At 40.2% G+C, this 13145-nt stretch overlaps 1 protein-coding gene across 1 annotated transcript in view; it reads right to left on the bottom strand.

The window, feature by feature from the left end:
- Positions 1 to 11390: 11390 nt before the first annotated feature.
- The window catches only part of RFX7 (regulatory factor X, 7), a 45949-nt gene continuing 44194 nt past the window's right edge, over positions 11391 to 13145 (bottom strand). The window contains exon 11 of the mRNA XM_009994539.1: positions 11391 to 13144. Within this exon, the coding sequence (XP_009992841.1) occupies positions 11819 to 13144 (1326 nt within the window). The 3' untranslated portion in view covers positions 11391 to 11818. The remainder of the gene's footprint in view (position 13145) is intronic.

Here is a 13145-nt window from a genome sequence, read left to right as displayed (position 1 = left end):
CCCGGGGCACCGCGCGGCTGCTGCCCGGGCCCCGCAGCCTGGTCCTGGAGTGAATAACATCGTCCTTCTGAACGTTTCCCCGTCCCTGCCTGCCCGCCGGCGTTCCCAGCCAGCAGGGGGCAGCAGGAAGAGCTGTGCCAACAAAGCTGTAAGTAAAGTAGGGTGGTTTGTAGCCATAAGCCTTTCTACAAACCTGAGCCAAACTCCTCCAGGTGCTGCACAGCCTGCAAGTGCAGGGAACGTACCTTGGTCTTAGAATGAACAGGTGGAAAATCGTGTGTCACTAGCAACGAACAAATGTAGCAGCGCCTGTACTGGCAGGGAATCAGTATCTTCTGTCATCTTGCCACTGATCCAACCTGGCCCCTCGTGACCTGGGTGACCTGCTCCTCTCATCATTCGGTGAGAATCTCTGCCCTTTCCAAAACAAACACAGACCCAGCCTCAGGACTTTGGACTGTGCCTCGAGCTGACCACAAAACACTCAGTAACTAACAGCACCACATCAGGACTCAGACAAGCCTCTGCCCACTGGCACACACACTTGTCCTCTCCTCCCAGGGCTAGCAGGAGGCTTTGAGGAAAGGCAGTATCAATGGCAACACCAGTTTGTACATGTCTCAAGATAAATGTAGGACATTACCTATGAAAAAAACAGGCGAGTGTCTGAGAAAAAAAGTGCCATTTGGGCAAGGGTCTTCATAGTCATGATTGGCTATGAATATGAACATGGAGAAACAATGTCTTTTATTAGACCAACTGATAAAGTTTGGAAAAAGACCCAGATAAGCTTTTGGGTAGTTCAAAAGAAACAGATCCCTTCTGTTTCTGGATCGAGCTGGACACCCAACATTTCTCTCTGGTTCCTTCACTCAGCCTTGCCTACAACAGTCTCCCAGCACGAGTTTAGAGGCTTGTCCAAATTTAAGGGGGAGGTTTCTGGGTGACAGATGAGGAAGGAAAAACCACCTGAGTTACAGAAGGCATGATTTCATCCTGGTCCATTGAGAACATGGTACATTGAGAAGCATTTGTTTCTGTGACTGAGCCTAACGTTGATTAGTCAAGTGTTCTTACAGCTTGCTAGAAATGCCCTGTGGGTTTGTGGCTGTGGAGCATGAATTCCTGGTTTGCGGTGCAGCCTCTTACACTCTCCTAGTGTGCAAACCATGTCAGGTAGAAAGCATAAGACCCCCAGAAGCTTACATTGGGTTTTTTTCAAAACTGTATTGGTTAGTCTAATAAAATATACTGCTTTATTTATCCCTGTAAATCTCCTGCTACAACATTTCTGTCACTTGCCTGGACTGTTTTTCTGCAGTCTCTGTCTCTGCTTTTCTGTACACTAGAAGGCTATGAGAAGAAGCACTCTCAAGCATCGTGAAACATTGTTTAACAAATGTTTTGTTTGTGAATATTTTATTAGCATGTTATTTATTGGGCTTTTTTAACAGGACATCAAAACTCAAACATTAACTTCTGATTTTCAATCAATCACTTTGAAATTTGAAATAATGCCTTTTTGAAATTTGCAACAGGCCATTAGCATACTCCATTTGTTGTATTACTTTTATTTAAGTAGCAGAGTGTAACACAGCCCCAAATAAGATCTCACTGATTCACTCTTTGTGTGGAAAGACCACAGATTGTCCAGAACAGGAGTTACAACACAGTCAGATCCCAAATCCATAAGCAGATGACCTGTTATCAGCAAGGCTAGTTTATTACCCAGAGGGATCCATATACTAAGATAAGGTCTGTGTGCATTTTCAGTGGGATCAATAGTTATATTTGATATTATAGTTATATTCAATATTCTTCCATCTGGTAGTTCACTCAAAATAAAATAATTTTAAAACAAAGTATTATTTTACTTAAAAACAGGTGAAAATAAACAACCATCTGTTTGTTATCAAACATTCAGTTCTTATGTAAGATATCTATGTTCAGCATTTAATATTTTATGCAATTACAGACTAATAGTGGAAGAGAGCTCTTGAGAGCTCTTCCTCTTTCTGCAAATAATTGATTTTCAGTTGCTGAGAATAAACTGCATTTGGATCTTCTAAGCACAATGGAACACTTTAACTGTGTTTCAAGACCATTACAAACATTTTAATATTTTATCTCATTACTCCATCCCAATAGTGAGTTCTCATCTGATAACAAAAAAGATTGGCTTCTCCTGACATCTAAATTAACCTTCAGTCCCCTGAAAGATGGAAAAATTACAAACTTTAAAAACATGTTCCATCTCTTAGATGACGGCAGTCAGTCTGATAGACCAAATTTGTGGTCTGAATCTTATATACATGTACAATATTTGGTTTGGGTCTTTCTTTATGCTTTATAAGCTGAAGAGAATCCATACACTCTAATATGGAAGTGCTTTGAAAAAAATAAGAACTGTTTGTTCTTAAAGGAAGAAATAATAAGGGAAAAGGAGATTTGTTTCTGAATTCCAACAGGTTATTGTAGTAAAATAATATCTAACTTAAAAATACCTATTAACTGTAATCATGATGAAGTTACAAAAGCTAGGACAGCATGTTTTATTAAATATAGGACACTCTTGCTACAGAGAATTCTGAATCAAATTGGATAAATTATCTTCTTTGCTCTTTCCTTAAACCTAAGGAATGAGAAGTCATTTTAACCTCAATCAAACAAAAAATCCGGATGCAAAGGACATACAGATTTTTGTCCTATTATTTTTTGTTCTACTGAGTCATATAACAGAAAATGTTGATGAACCACTCACAACGTCACAGTGACAGGTAACAGGAAAACTACACACAAAAGGGAATTAATAGAAAATAATAATATTGCTAGTGAGTCATTGCTGTGACTAAGACAAGTAAATACCTATTGATAGCCCAATAATCTCAATTTATCTACTACCATGGCAATGACTCATTAATGACACTAATGCCAGAGATACAGTTCAGAGCCCAACACTCAACAGTGTTCTTGGCTACACAGGTACATGCAAATATGTGCTAGATCCTGGTGCTTAATACTAGATTTCAAACACCATCATAACAACATGCAAAACTGGTCCAAAATGAAACCTTAGCTTTTTTAAGAACTCCAGTCTGATAAAAGTCAGGCCAGACTGACTGTTGTCTCTGCGTCACATTGCAACTACTCTGCTGTCAACTTGTGCTCGAGTTTTCACGAGCCCCTTTTAGCTCCTTTTCACTCTCAGTTCTCCAAAGTCACTGGTTCTGTTTTCCTCAAGTTTTCTCCTTCCCCTGAAAAGAGATGTACCTTCTGTTTGGACACGTGCTGCTTTCTGTGTTGCCTGCTACCAAGCCACAGCCTCCAGCTGTCTCACACCATGCAGCTCTATTTGTCCCTGCAGGATGACAGCAAGGCAGGACCACCACCCAGGGACAGACCAGATGTGAACCAGAAAATCTCCACTCAAATAGCTCCTTTTCAGGGCAGACTGCAGGAAAAAAATTGACACTGTTCTCAAAGCGTGGGTCTGTGTTCCCAAGGTGTCACAGTCCTTAGTGGATGCCATGATGGTTCCTTTCAGCTGTGATCCCGACGTGCAAAAATGAAATGGCAACAAGCCCAGGGAGTTAAGTTATCAACACACAATGACTTCATTGGTCTTGCCCGTAAAGCAGCATGTGATAGAAAGGAAGAAAAATAGGAAAGATGAGGGGAAAAAAGGGGGGAAAAGAGGATAATAGCTACCACCACAGGTCCAAAGGCATCCCTATGATCCCAAATACAGGTCTTCCGCTGCTTCTTTGATCGTTGTGATCTCTCACCGGCAAAGAACATCTGTCACCTATTGCTTATACACGTATAGAGAATTATAGCCTCAAGGTAATTAAAGAAGAAAAGCCTAAATACATAATTCCTGGAAAGATCTTACTTCTGCAACATAGTCACGAGTTGAGCCGTGAGCCGAAATATCCACAATGACTATGCTGTGGGATCACTGGTGGTGAATTAAGCTGGCAACAGCATGACAGCAGTTGACTGGAGCTCAGCACCTCCAGATTTCTGTTCTGGCAGCTTTCCTGCCCCTCAAGCTGAAAATAGGGAGAGAAGGATGACATTTGAGTGGTGGTGATTCAGACAAGTGTTTACTGCTTCATTCAAATGCATGTGCAAAAAATGTGTGTGACTTTCCACCTCCACTACAGTTGCTCTTCTTACTGTGCAGGTTTGTTCATCAAACCAAAAAGATTTCCAAAAGAAATTCCTTGTAAACTGTTATACTAGTCACAGAAATGAGGAAAAAAATTTCTTACATCTTTCTCTTCTCACAGCCTCCCCCTGTGAGAGCTGGAGATCTCTGCAGCTTTCCTGGGGGACAGGAATCTCTGTAGGAGGGAGCTGGCCCAGGGCAGGTGTTAGTGCCTGTATTATCTCAACATTGTCATCAGTGACTAGACTCCAAAATCTGGACTAACATCTCAACATGAGTTTGCAGTGGCTTGCTGAACTGGCTTGCAGATGCAGAAACCATGGAGGACACATCACTAGGACCAGAGGAAGCTGCTGTTCTGACTTGGCCACATGACTGAGCAGCACTCATGCTCTCCCATCTTTACTCCTCTCTTATTTTCACAGAAAATGCTCCTTCTCATAGTATTTCCCTCTTATTCTATTAGAAAAACAGGAGTAGTAATTGCCATTTTAGTTTGCTTTTAATTAATTCTAAGAGCTTTTTTTAGTGTTCAATTACTTTTGAGTACACAGATTTTCAATTTGTTGTCCTTGGTCCACTGATCAGCTTCCAATAGAATTGCAGGTATTATCATTGGGAGTTAGTAACCAGTATGGCTAAACTAGACAAATACACCACCCCAGAAGTGTCCAGACATCTTCAGGTCTGGCTAGTGTAGAAAGTAATCCCACCACTCCTAAAAAAAACAGATGTCTGAGAAGGATGTAGAGTTTTGTGCATACTGGAAAAGATACCTAAGACTGAGAAGACCTATTACCTCTGCCAGACAAAGGGTAATGTAAATACTCTCCTGTATTACACAGCTACCTTTTGTAAATGTTACCTATAAAATTGTAACTGCAGATAATTCCTAAAGCAGCAAAATAATTGTAAAGTTATGTGCATCCTAACAAGTTGACAGCAATTCCTTATTAGTAAGCACTGAGGTCTCTTAGTTTGCTTCTGCAGAGACAGCCATTTTAAGCCCCAGCAACAGTTTTACTTTCCACAAGTAATCCCTGTCAGAGTAGATTATGCTATGCCATTAGCACAAGAACCTCTGAGCAGGACCTCCAGGACACTTTGGCTCCCCCCTCATCTATATATACACAGCAGGAGAGATTGTGAACATTTTCAAAGCAGTTTGAAATAGAATCATATAGCATTTTGTTCCAGTCAGAAATAAATATTGCTAATACACAGCTTTTTAAACAGCACATTTAAAAATGCCTCTTATTGCCTCAGAAAGTAAAAATTGGGCATGATCTCTCTGGGAAATTATTATCACAGCCCCTGGAACAAGCATCCTGTTGAAGTACTGATACAGAGTGGGCAAAGTGAAAACTCAAGGTTATTTTTGAAAGAGAAAGGAGAGGAGTGAGTCCTAATCAGTTAGTTTATAATATAATCCTGTACATAGCTGTGTTTTCCTACCCATACTGGGGGGAAAAAAAAAAAAGGATATTTTAAAAGAGGGAGCCCAATAGCTCTAAAGTAAGTGTGTTGAGAAGCAGAGATTTGTAGTAAAGGGTAGGACAGCTACCCAAGGAAGGCTGTAGGAACATCAATTCTCTTGATTCCTGCTAGCCACCCTCCTCTACATAGTGCTCAATATAATAAATAATAAAATACCTGAGGTTACAGACAGACTCGGCCCCAGCAGCAGCCAGAAGTGCCCTGTTCAGTTCAGTCTTCACAAAAATCCACTAGTATCAAGTTAATAACTGGACATAAGACAACATATCAACTCCTGAATAAATATATTTTCAGCTTCCTATGCATCACTTTTTTCCTACCTTTAAGGTACATATATTATGGGATTTTCTTGCAAAAAAACCCAACTCCTCTAATAATTTCTACTGTCAAGCAGAAAGGATGTTCACATGAGAATGTCTCACTGCACTTTAGATAAAGGCAAGGACACACTAATGGGTGGCAGGGAGTGGGAGCTGCCTGCAGCCTCCCCTCTTGTGGTCACCTGGCCAAGTTTACCCTGCAGCCAGGGAAAAAGCGCAGCACAGCACAGCAAAGGCCTGGGCATATTCCAGTTAACTGTTATGGGCATCACATATAGATGCATAATGATCACATCATTATGTGCAATGGTCTTCTGGGCTGGATTATTATATGTAACTATTAGAAACATTATGCAGATTGAAAGTTTTCCATGAGCATTAATACTGAACTTTACACAGAAGTGTTACTGCACTCCCTTATAAGCATTATTCAAAAACATCCTAAGTGTATAGTCAGGTCTTCAGTTTGGAATATGCTTTCCAGAGTTATTCTACAAGTTGTAAGCCTCACAATACATTTTGCTTGTATTTCCTCTCTTAATCCAAGCATAACTCTAAGCCATTTGTAAAAGGGGGAGGAGAGCTGCAAGATCAAAGTAGTGGTTATCTCAGACATATGCATCAAAAGAGGCCCAGATAATTAAAAATTTGCTGTCAAGTGAGTACGATGACCATCAAATATTATGCTTAAACTTTACCTGAGTGAGAGCAGCCATGCTACACAGACATATCCAGCTAGGTTTACTTAACCCTCCAGCCTTGACGCTCATGTTGACATGAGTCATTCTGTGACCACCTAATAATGCAGGGCTTCTTTCTCTGGAAAAGATAGTGGTATCAGTTGTCAGAGACATTGTACAGACTACATGAACCACTAGCTAACTCAACACAGCAATCCTTATCATCCTCAAGAGGGAATTCTGTTTACCAGAATACCAGGTACATGCACACATGCAGATTTATATTTCTGGAGATGTAAAAATATTTCTAAGCAGTTGTTTAGAAATTACTCTTGATGTCTTTATTAAACATATAAAAGTTTTCTGAAACCTACAAGGCTCATGACTTCAACACTTTGAGGTAGCTGCTTTGATTACACATTTTGTTTGACATTTTACCTTCTTAAATCTTTCGTGTTAATCCATTTCCATTCAGTCACAGATTTGTTTGCCTTTAAAATCATCATTAAGGCAAATTCTTTACAGTTTACAATTGAGAGGTTCTGACTAAAACCCATGATTACTTCAGATGAACTATCAATTCCTAAAATAGCCTTTTATATCTGCCACATTATATTCCATCTTAGTCCTTGGGAATTTTTAATTTGCATTTTTTATTACTGTGAAACAGCGTTTCTCTGAATTGTTTATTGAAAATTCTTTTTAAAAGAGCACATTAATTTAGAATCCAGTGAGATATTTGTCGTGTTAAAACTTATCTGTCTTAATGAGGCTCTTTCATTCACATCTCATACCTCCCTGACAACTATCTTCCTGTTGACGAACCCAAGTTATTTATGCCACCATCAAATCTGCCACCTGACTGCTCATCTCAGCGCTGTAGTCTGGGACTGAGTCTGTTAACCAGTGCTATCTTTTGGGCATAAAAACCTGAATATTTATCCTCACCTTCATTTTCTTACAGCCAGTTTCTGCTCTGTGGCAACACTTTTCCTTTGTGTTCATGTAGACCCTGATGGGAACGCTGCTGGGTTTGTAAACTGCAGCTGGTTTTATCCCCCAGACATAACAGTATCACCACACAAGTACCTCCCATGTAGAAGTACACTGGCCTGCAGAAAGGAAATATCAAGTGAATGGTCAGAAGCCCATTATCACCAACTTCTCTCAGGAGATGACTCTCAGAGCACAGCCTGATCAAGGCAACCCAGCTAGGAAGATTCACCTTCATGATCAGCTCTAAGTGTACGATGGAGCTCAGCAACTGCAGCATGTCAGCACAGCTGGGCAGCTGTCATCTGTCTTGGCACAAACTAGAAAGCTCTGTATTTCAGGTCATTCTCCGTATAAAGAAAAAAACTCCAGCAGTCATTGTAATATAAAATGTTTTTATTGTTTTTGAAAACATTTAAAAAACAATTTTGAGCACTTTCAATAAAAAAAATAACTGAAATGCTACTGCAATATTCAACTACTGTAGTTTCAGCAGTACAACAGACAACAAAACACTGAGGAAGAGGGGAGAAACTGGATTTCCTGCACTAAATGAAAACGTGGAACAAGTATTTTTCTTTCCTTATGGTGCAGTAAATAAAGCACAGTATAGTACAAGACTATTATATGAACCTCAGATGCACTGCACAAGAAACGCTTTCCTTCTTTTCAGTTCAGAAGTCAGTGCTTATTGCAATTATTTGCAAATTATTTACTTCATGAATTCTTATCATGATAAAATTATGCAAAAATGTTTTTCAACACCAGAACAATAAAAAATAATCCAAGAAAGGAACATATTCAACAATAACTAAGCTGAATTAGTTAACATAAAAAAGTAAATAACTTGTGAATAACTATGCTCACCTGGTTAACACTGAACCAGTTTCAATACAGCAAAAGAATAAAAAAAATAAAAGTGGTTACAGGAATATATCTAGTACTGTACAAGATTAAGTCATTAACACTCATGCACGTTTTGTGATCATGTATTAACATGGTGAAGCAAACTAAACTTAATTTTTCCTGCTGTAATATTCTCATGTAAGAGAATAAGAAATAGAAATATCTCATTGAGATCAATGCACATTGCTACATAAGACAATTTCACCTGTCACTTTTAATGACATTTTGCCTTTTAATAATGAAACACATTAAAAAGGGGTTTTTTTCATTTGCCCTTTTTTCTTTTTTTCAATCTGTGGGCTGTATTTGTTGCATTTATCCTAAGGAATGTGCCTGCCACAGGTTCAACAGAATTTTAGTGCAATATATGAACCCAGAAAGTTTGCTGGACTAACCAAACAACCAAATTTAAAGTGTTTGCTGCAATACTGTACACAGGGTACAAAGTCACTAGTCTGTATACTTTAGCAAAAACTGCTATCAAAATAATTTATTTCTCATGTTAGTAGGAAGCCAATAATGTAAACAAGGGGTCAGAACTGTCTCAAATTCTTAGTTTTGGATTATCTGACACAGGCTCCCATTTGTCAGAATCACAGGATTTTCCTTTGGGTATTGCATACTTTGGTGTGCAGTAGTGCTCTGTCTCAACAGGTAGTAAAGAACTAACTAGCACTAAGTAAAGGGACCTAACATCATTAATTATAACACCAACACACAAACACCTCTAAAATAATACATCCCAATGTACAAAACTGTGCCTGTGCCTCGGATTTTACTTGAAACAATCCTTATTGAACACTTGCAAACAAGTCTTAAATTAAACACGTATTTGCTTCAAGTCCACTGATTATAGAATATTTCTACCAATGAAGTCATGTTAGGCCCAAAGTAACACTTTTATTTAAAAATAATTTCAAAAGCACTTTTAAAAACCTTTGGTGGCGGATGCATAATTTAGAATCCATCAGGTTTAAATCTACTCTTGCTTTCTGAGAAATGTTCTTTAAAAAATCTTGAAAATAGGCAAAAAACTGATTTCCCCCAAGCCCACGTGAGTCTCTGCGTTAGTGAACTGGAGGTCAGGCCAGCAGGTCACACAAACACAGGGGCTGCTGCAGTGCACACACGGCTCTCCCCACCCCACCACTCTCCAGGTGGGTTCCACCTACTCACAGCAGTGCTCACTTTGCACAGGGTTGGGGGAAAAAAAAAAAAGCAACACGTATTTTCTCAAGACCCTGTGAAGCCAACAACGTAAGATGATGTTCAGCACATCTCTGGAGAAAGGCCGTGGGCAGGTACACAACTCCAGCCCTGCCTTCTGCAACCTCAGTCTGAAAGAAAAATGGTTCAAGACTTCCTGACAGACACCTGGCAAGATAACAAGCAGAAGACTACAGGCAGTTTTTAGTTTCCTTCCCAATTCCTTAACAAAAAGTGAAAGGGTCACTTGGTCTTAAATGAAGCAAACCACGTGCTTCATCATGCATCGCACATCCACGTGCTTCAAGGAGGGACCTGAACTCTTCAAGTTTATTCCTAATGAAATGGCAAAACTTCTGACACAAGCACAGTGACATCAGGCCCCATAAGGTGCTTGGCACAACTGTTCATCCCTGCAGAGGAGGCCACAGACTGGTGATGAACTGGGGCAAGAGCAAGAGAAGCTGCGATACACCAGCACCTCAAGTGTGAATGCAGCAGCACAAAGTCAACCAGCTAACCGCTCATTTAAAGAAGTAATGTAAGAGAGAAAAATGTTTCCTGCTGTGTTTTCTGGTTTGTGTCAGTTCATGGGAGAAACAATCAATTTTATATTCAGCTTAAGGGACGGTATTGTATTGTAGCATCCCTCTGGGCACCAACTCTTGTAAAAGCCTGCCTAAGTCCTCTTTCTAGCACCAGGGACATGGCTGGTTAAGTATCTCTCTCTTTTGACCATGACAGAGATTCACACCATGCTGATAAAACAAAAGGTCTTTTTTGGTTTAAGTGAACTAGTCAGGCAGAAGTCTAACTCTAATCTGCCAGAGGGGTGGCTAACAACTTCTTTAAAAAATTAAGATTCACCAGTCCTGTCAAATCACTTGCAAAAATGGAATTTTGGCTTCTAAAATAGCATGTTAGTTTTCTTAGAGGTTTTAGCAAAAGAATGTCTTACTGTGTACCTGTAAAGTGCCTGGCAGTATTATGGCTCTATATGAAATATTTTTAGATCAACCACATTTTCTAATATTTTACTCATCTTTTGCTTGAGAGAGAGTAAGAAAGACAGAAAGGCTCAACCTACTGAAACACACAAAGTAATATTTCTACACCCTCCACTAGGTTAGGAAAGAGCAAACTTAAAAAATTAATTTAAAAAAATAGTATTTAAATGAGCTTCAGCAGCTTTATTTAAAAAAAGAGGGAAAATATCATGTTCCTTCTCTAGCATTGATAAATAATTAAACAGTACCTATCACTTTAAAATAGGGTGTTATACCTAGATTAAATCTCAGTGCTCAGTATCTTTTTTCCTGAATTTTACCTAATATAAAAACACTGAAGTGAGAACTAAAAAATCAAGTATGTCATGAATATTAATGGATAAAACAACTACATAGACTTATTTCTCTTAAATAAAAAAATTTAGTGCATCTTTCTTTTCCCTTGATCGTTCATGTTAGTTTTTCCTATCTCTGTGCTTTACTAGGAATGTTGATGGCACCAGCTGTGGGAGATTTCCCACAGCTCACCACTGGGCAGCTACACAATGATCAGGCACCTACATGTCACCTGGCTCACCTGCACCCACTCCCCACCACCACCTCTCTGCAGGCACCCTGTGTTTCAGACCTGAATTACTAAGGTCAGTCCAGATCACCTAGTAACAAGTAACCAGCAATACAAAGTATGGAGAGCCTGCTAATGAGCTCTGCTTCAAACCCTCCCAAAGCCTCAACCACGGCTGTCACTGCTGGCTGGCTATTAACCACTTCTTTATTTGCTACAATAAGAAATGTTGATTGGGAACACTATAAAATTCAAATTTTAATACTGGCTCTTTGATAGCCCATCACCTTCAGAGATTAAAATTGCTAAGACTGTCTTTTCCCTGCTGAAGAATGAGCAATGGGTACAGCAAACTTTTTTAAAAATGCAATAACATAGCAAGTGTTTCTGCTGCAGGAGGCACTTCCATTAAGACAAATACAATACGTCTGTATTTTAGATACAGTGTGCTACATACATATTATAAAACAAGATTAACCCAACATTTCAACAGCAGGATGATCCTTACTCTCCATCCACTCAAAACCTGATGTAGTCATTGAGTTAATGGATTCATTGCAGATTTGTTGAAACAAGGGGTCATTTTTTAATTCCTCCAGTGTAGCATCATCATCTTGTCCCTGCTGATGACCTGGATCAAACAGTAGATTTGTGTCTAAAGTGTTCAGATCGTTAATGCTGCCTGAGAGCTCGGAAGACAACCTGATGTCACTGGAAAAGACAGATGCAACGTTATTGGGATCTGATGCCACCTGATTCACCAGCTGCTGGTTTGTTGGCAGACTGTCCTCCCCTAAAAGGTCTTTTACAGTGCTGCTAAAATCTAATTGCTGCTCTCCGATGTCTGATTGTGCTTGGTTATCTCCAGAAGAAAAGCTGATCTGATTGGTGCTGCTGTTTTTTGTGAGGTAATTTGGTGTCTGGAATTCATAAACTGAAGTGCTGGAATTGATCATATTTTGTGGGTTGGCACTAGGAAAAGGGGCGGATGTCTCTAAAATCTGAGTGAGATTCATCCTGGCTGTGTAATTTGAGGGCATGTTGTTCATTCCCAAACCTCTCACTGCATCATCACTATCAGAATCAAGTTTGTTTAACAAGACATTGGTTATTTTTTTAGTGTTTGTTTGTTTCTGAAGAGAAGGGAAGGCCGTCTGCATCATCACAGTCAAGGGAACTGACTGGCTTCTTTGTGCTATGTTATTGGCACTGGTGTCTGCATGGATATTAGCAAATACATTGTGAACTTCAGGAGCCACCGGACTTCCAAAAGGCGCCAGGTTAGAGCGCGGTATGTTTGAAACAGGGTAAACAGTGCTCCCACTGAGATTGCGCTGGCGATGGACAGCAGGGCTCACGCTCCGGCACCTCAGACTGTTGTTGAGAGAGGAACCAGTTCCTTTACTGTCCAAAGGAGCAGGAACAGCAAAGCCCTCTTGCTTGGTGGTGCTACTGACAGGGGCTGCCTGGTGTTGCACAGGTGACACAGGAGTCACACGACCGAAGTGAGTGTCATGGTGGCGCGGCTGAGACTGGTAGGACTGGCCAGGAACGGCGAAGGCGTGAGGTTTCCTGAAGCGATCTTCCACCAGCTCCTGGTAGCTGGTCAGGATACCATGGTTTGCAACTGAGGAACTGTTAACCCCGCTGTAGCCGTTATTCATCCACTCAAGCTTGGTTTTGTCAGGATGGGTAGCCATCGGCCGCTGCATTGGCTTCACGGGGCTACTCGAGATAATGCTGGCATCATGGTAGGCCATGCTGGAGCTGATGGGGGTGAATGCAAAAGGGTTTCGGCAT

This window comes from Chaetura pelagica, unplaced genomic scaffold, assembly GCF_000747805.2.
Source record: "Chaetura pelagica isolate M959 unplaced genomic scaffold, ChaPel_1.0 scaffold222, whole genome shotgun sequence".
Classification (NCBI taxonomy): Eukaryota; Metazoa; Chordata; class Aves; order Apodiformes; family Apodidae; genus Chaetura; species Chaetura pelagica.
The sequence above is the reverse complement of the archived record's forward strand: the minus strand, read 5'-3'. Positions and strand labels throughout refer to the sequence as shown.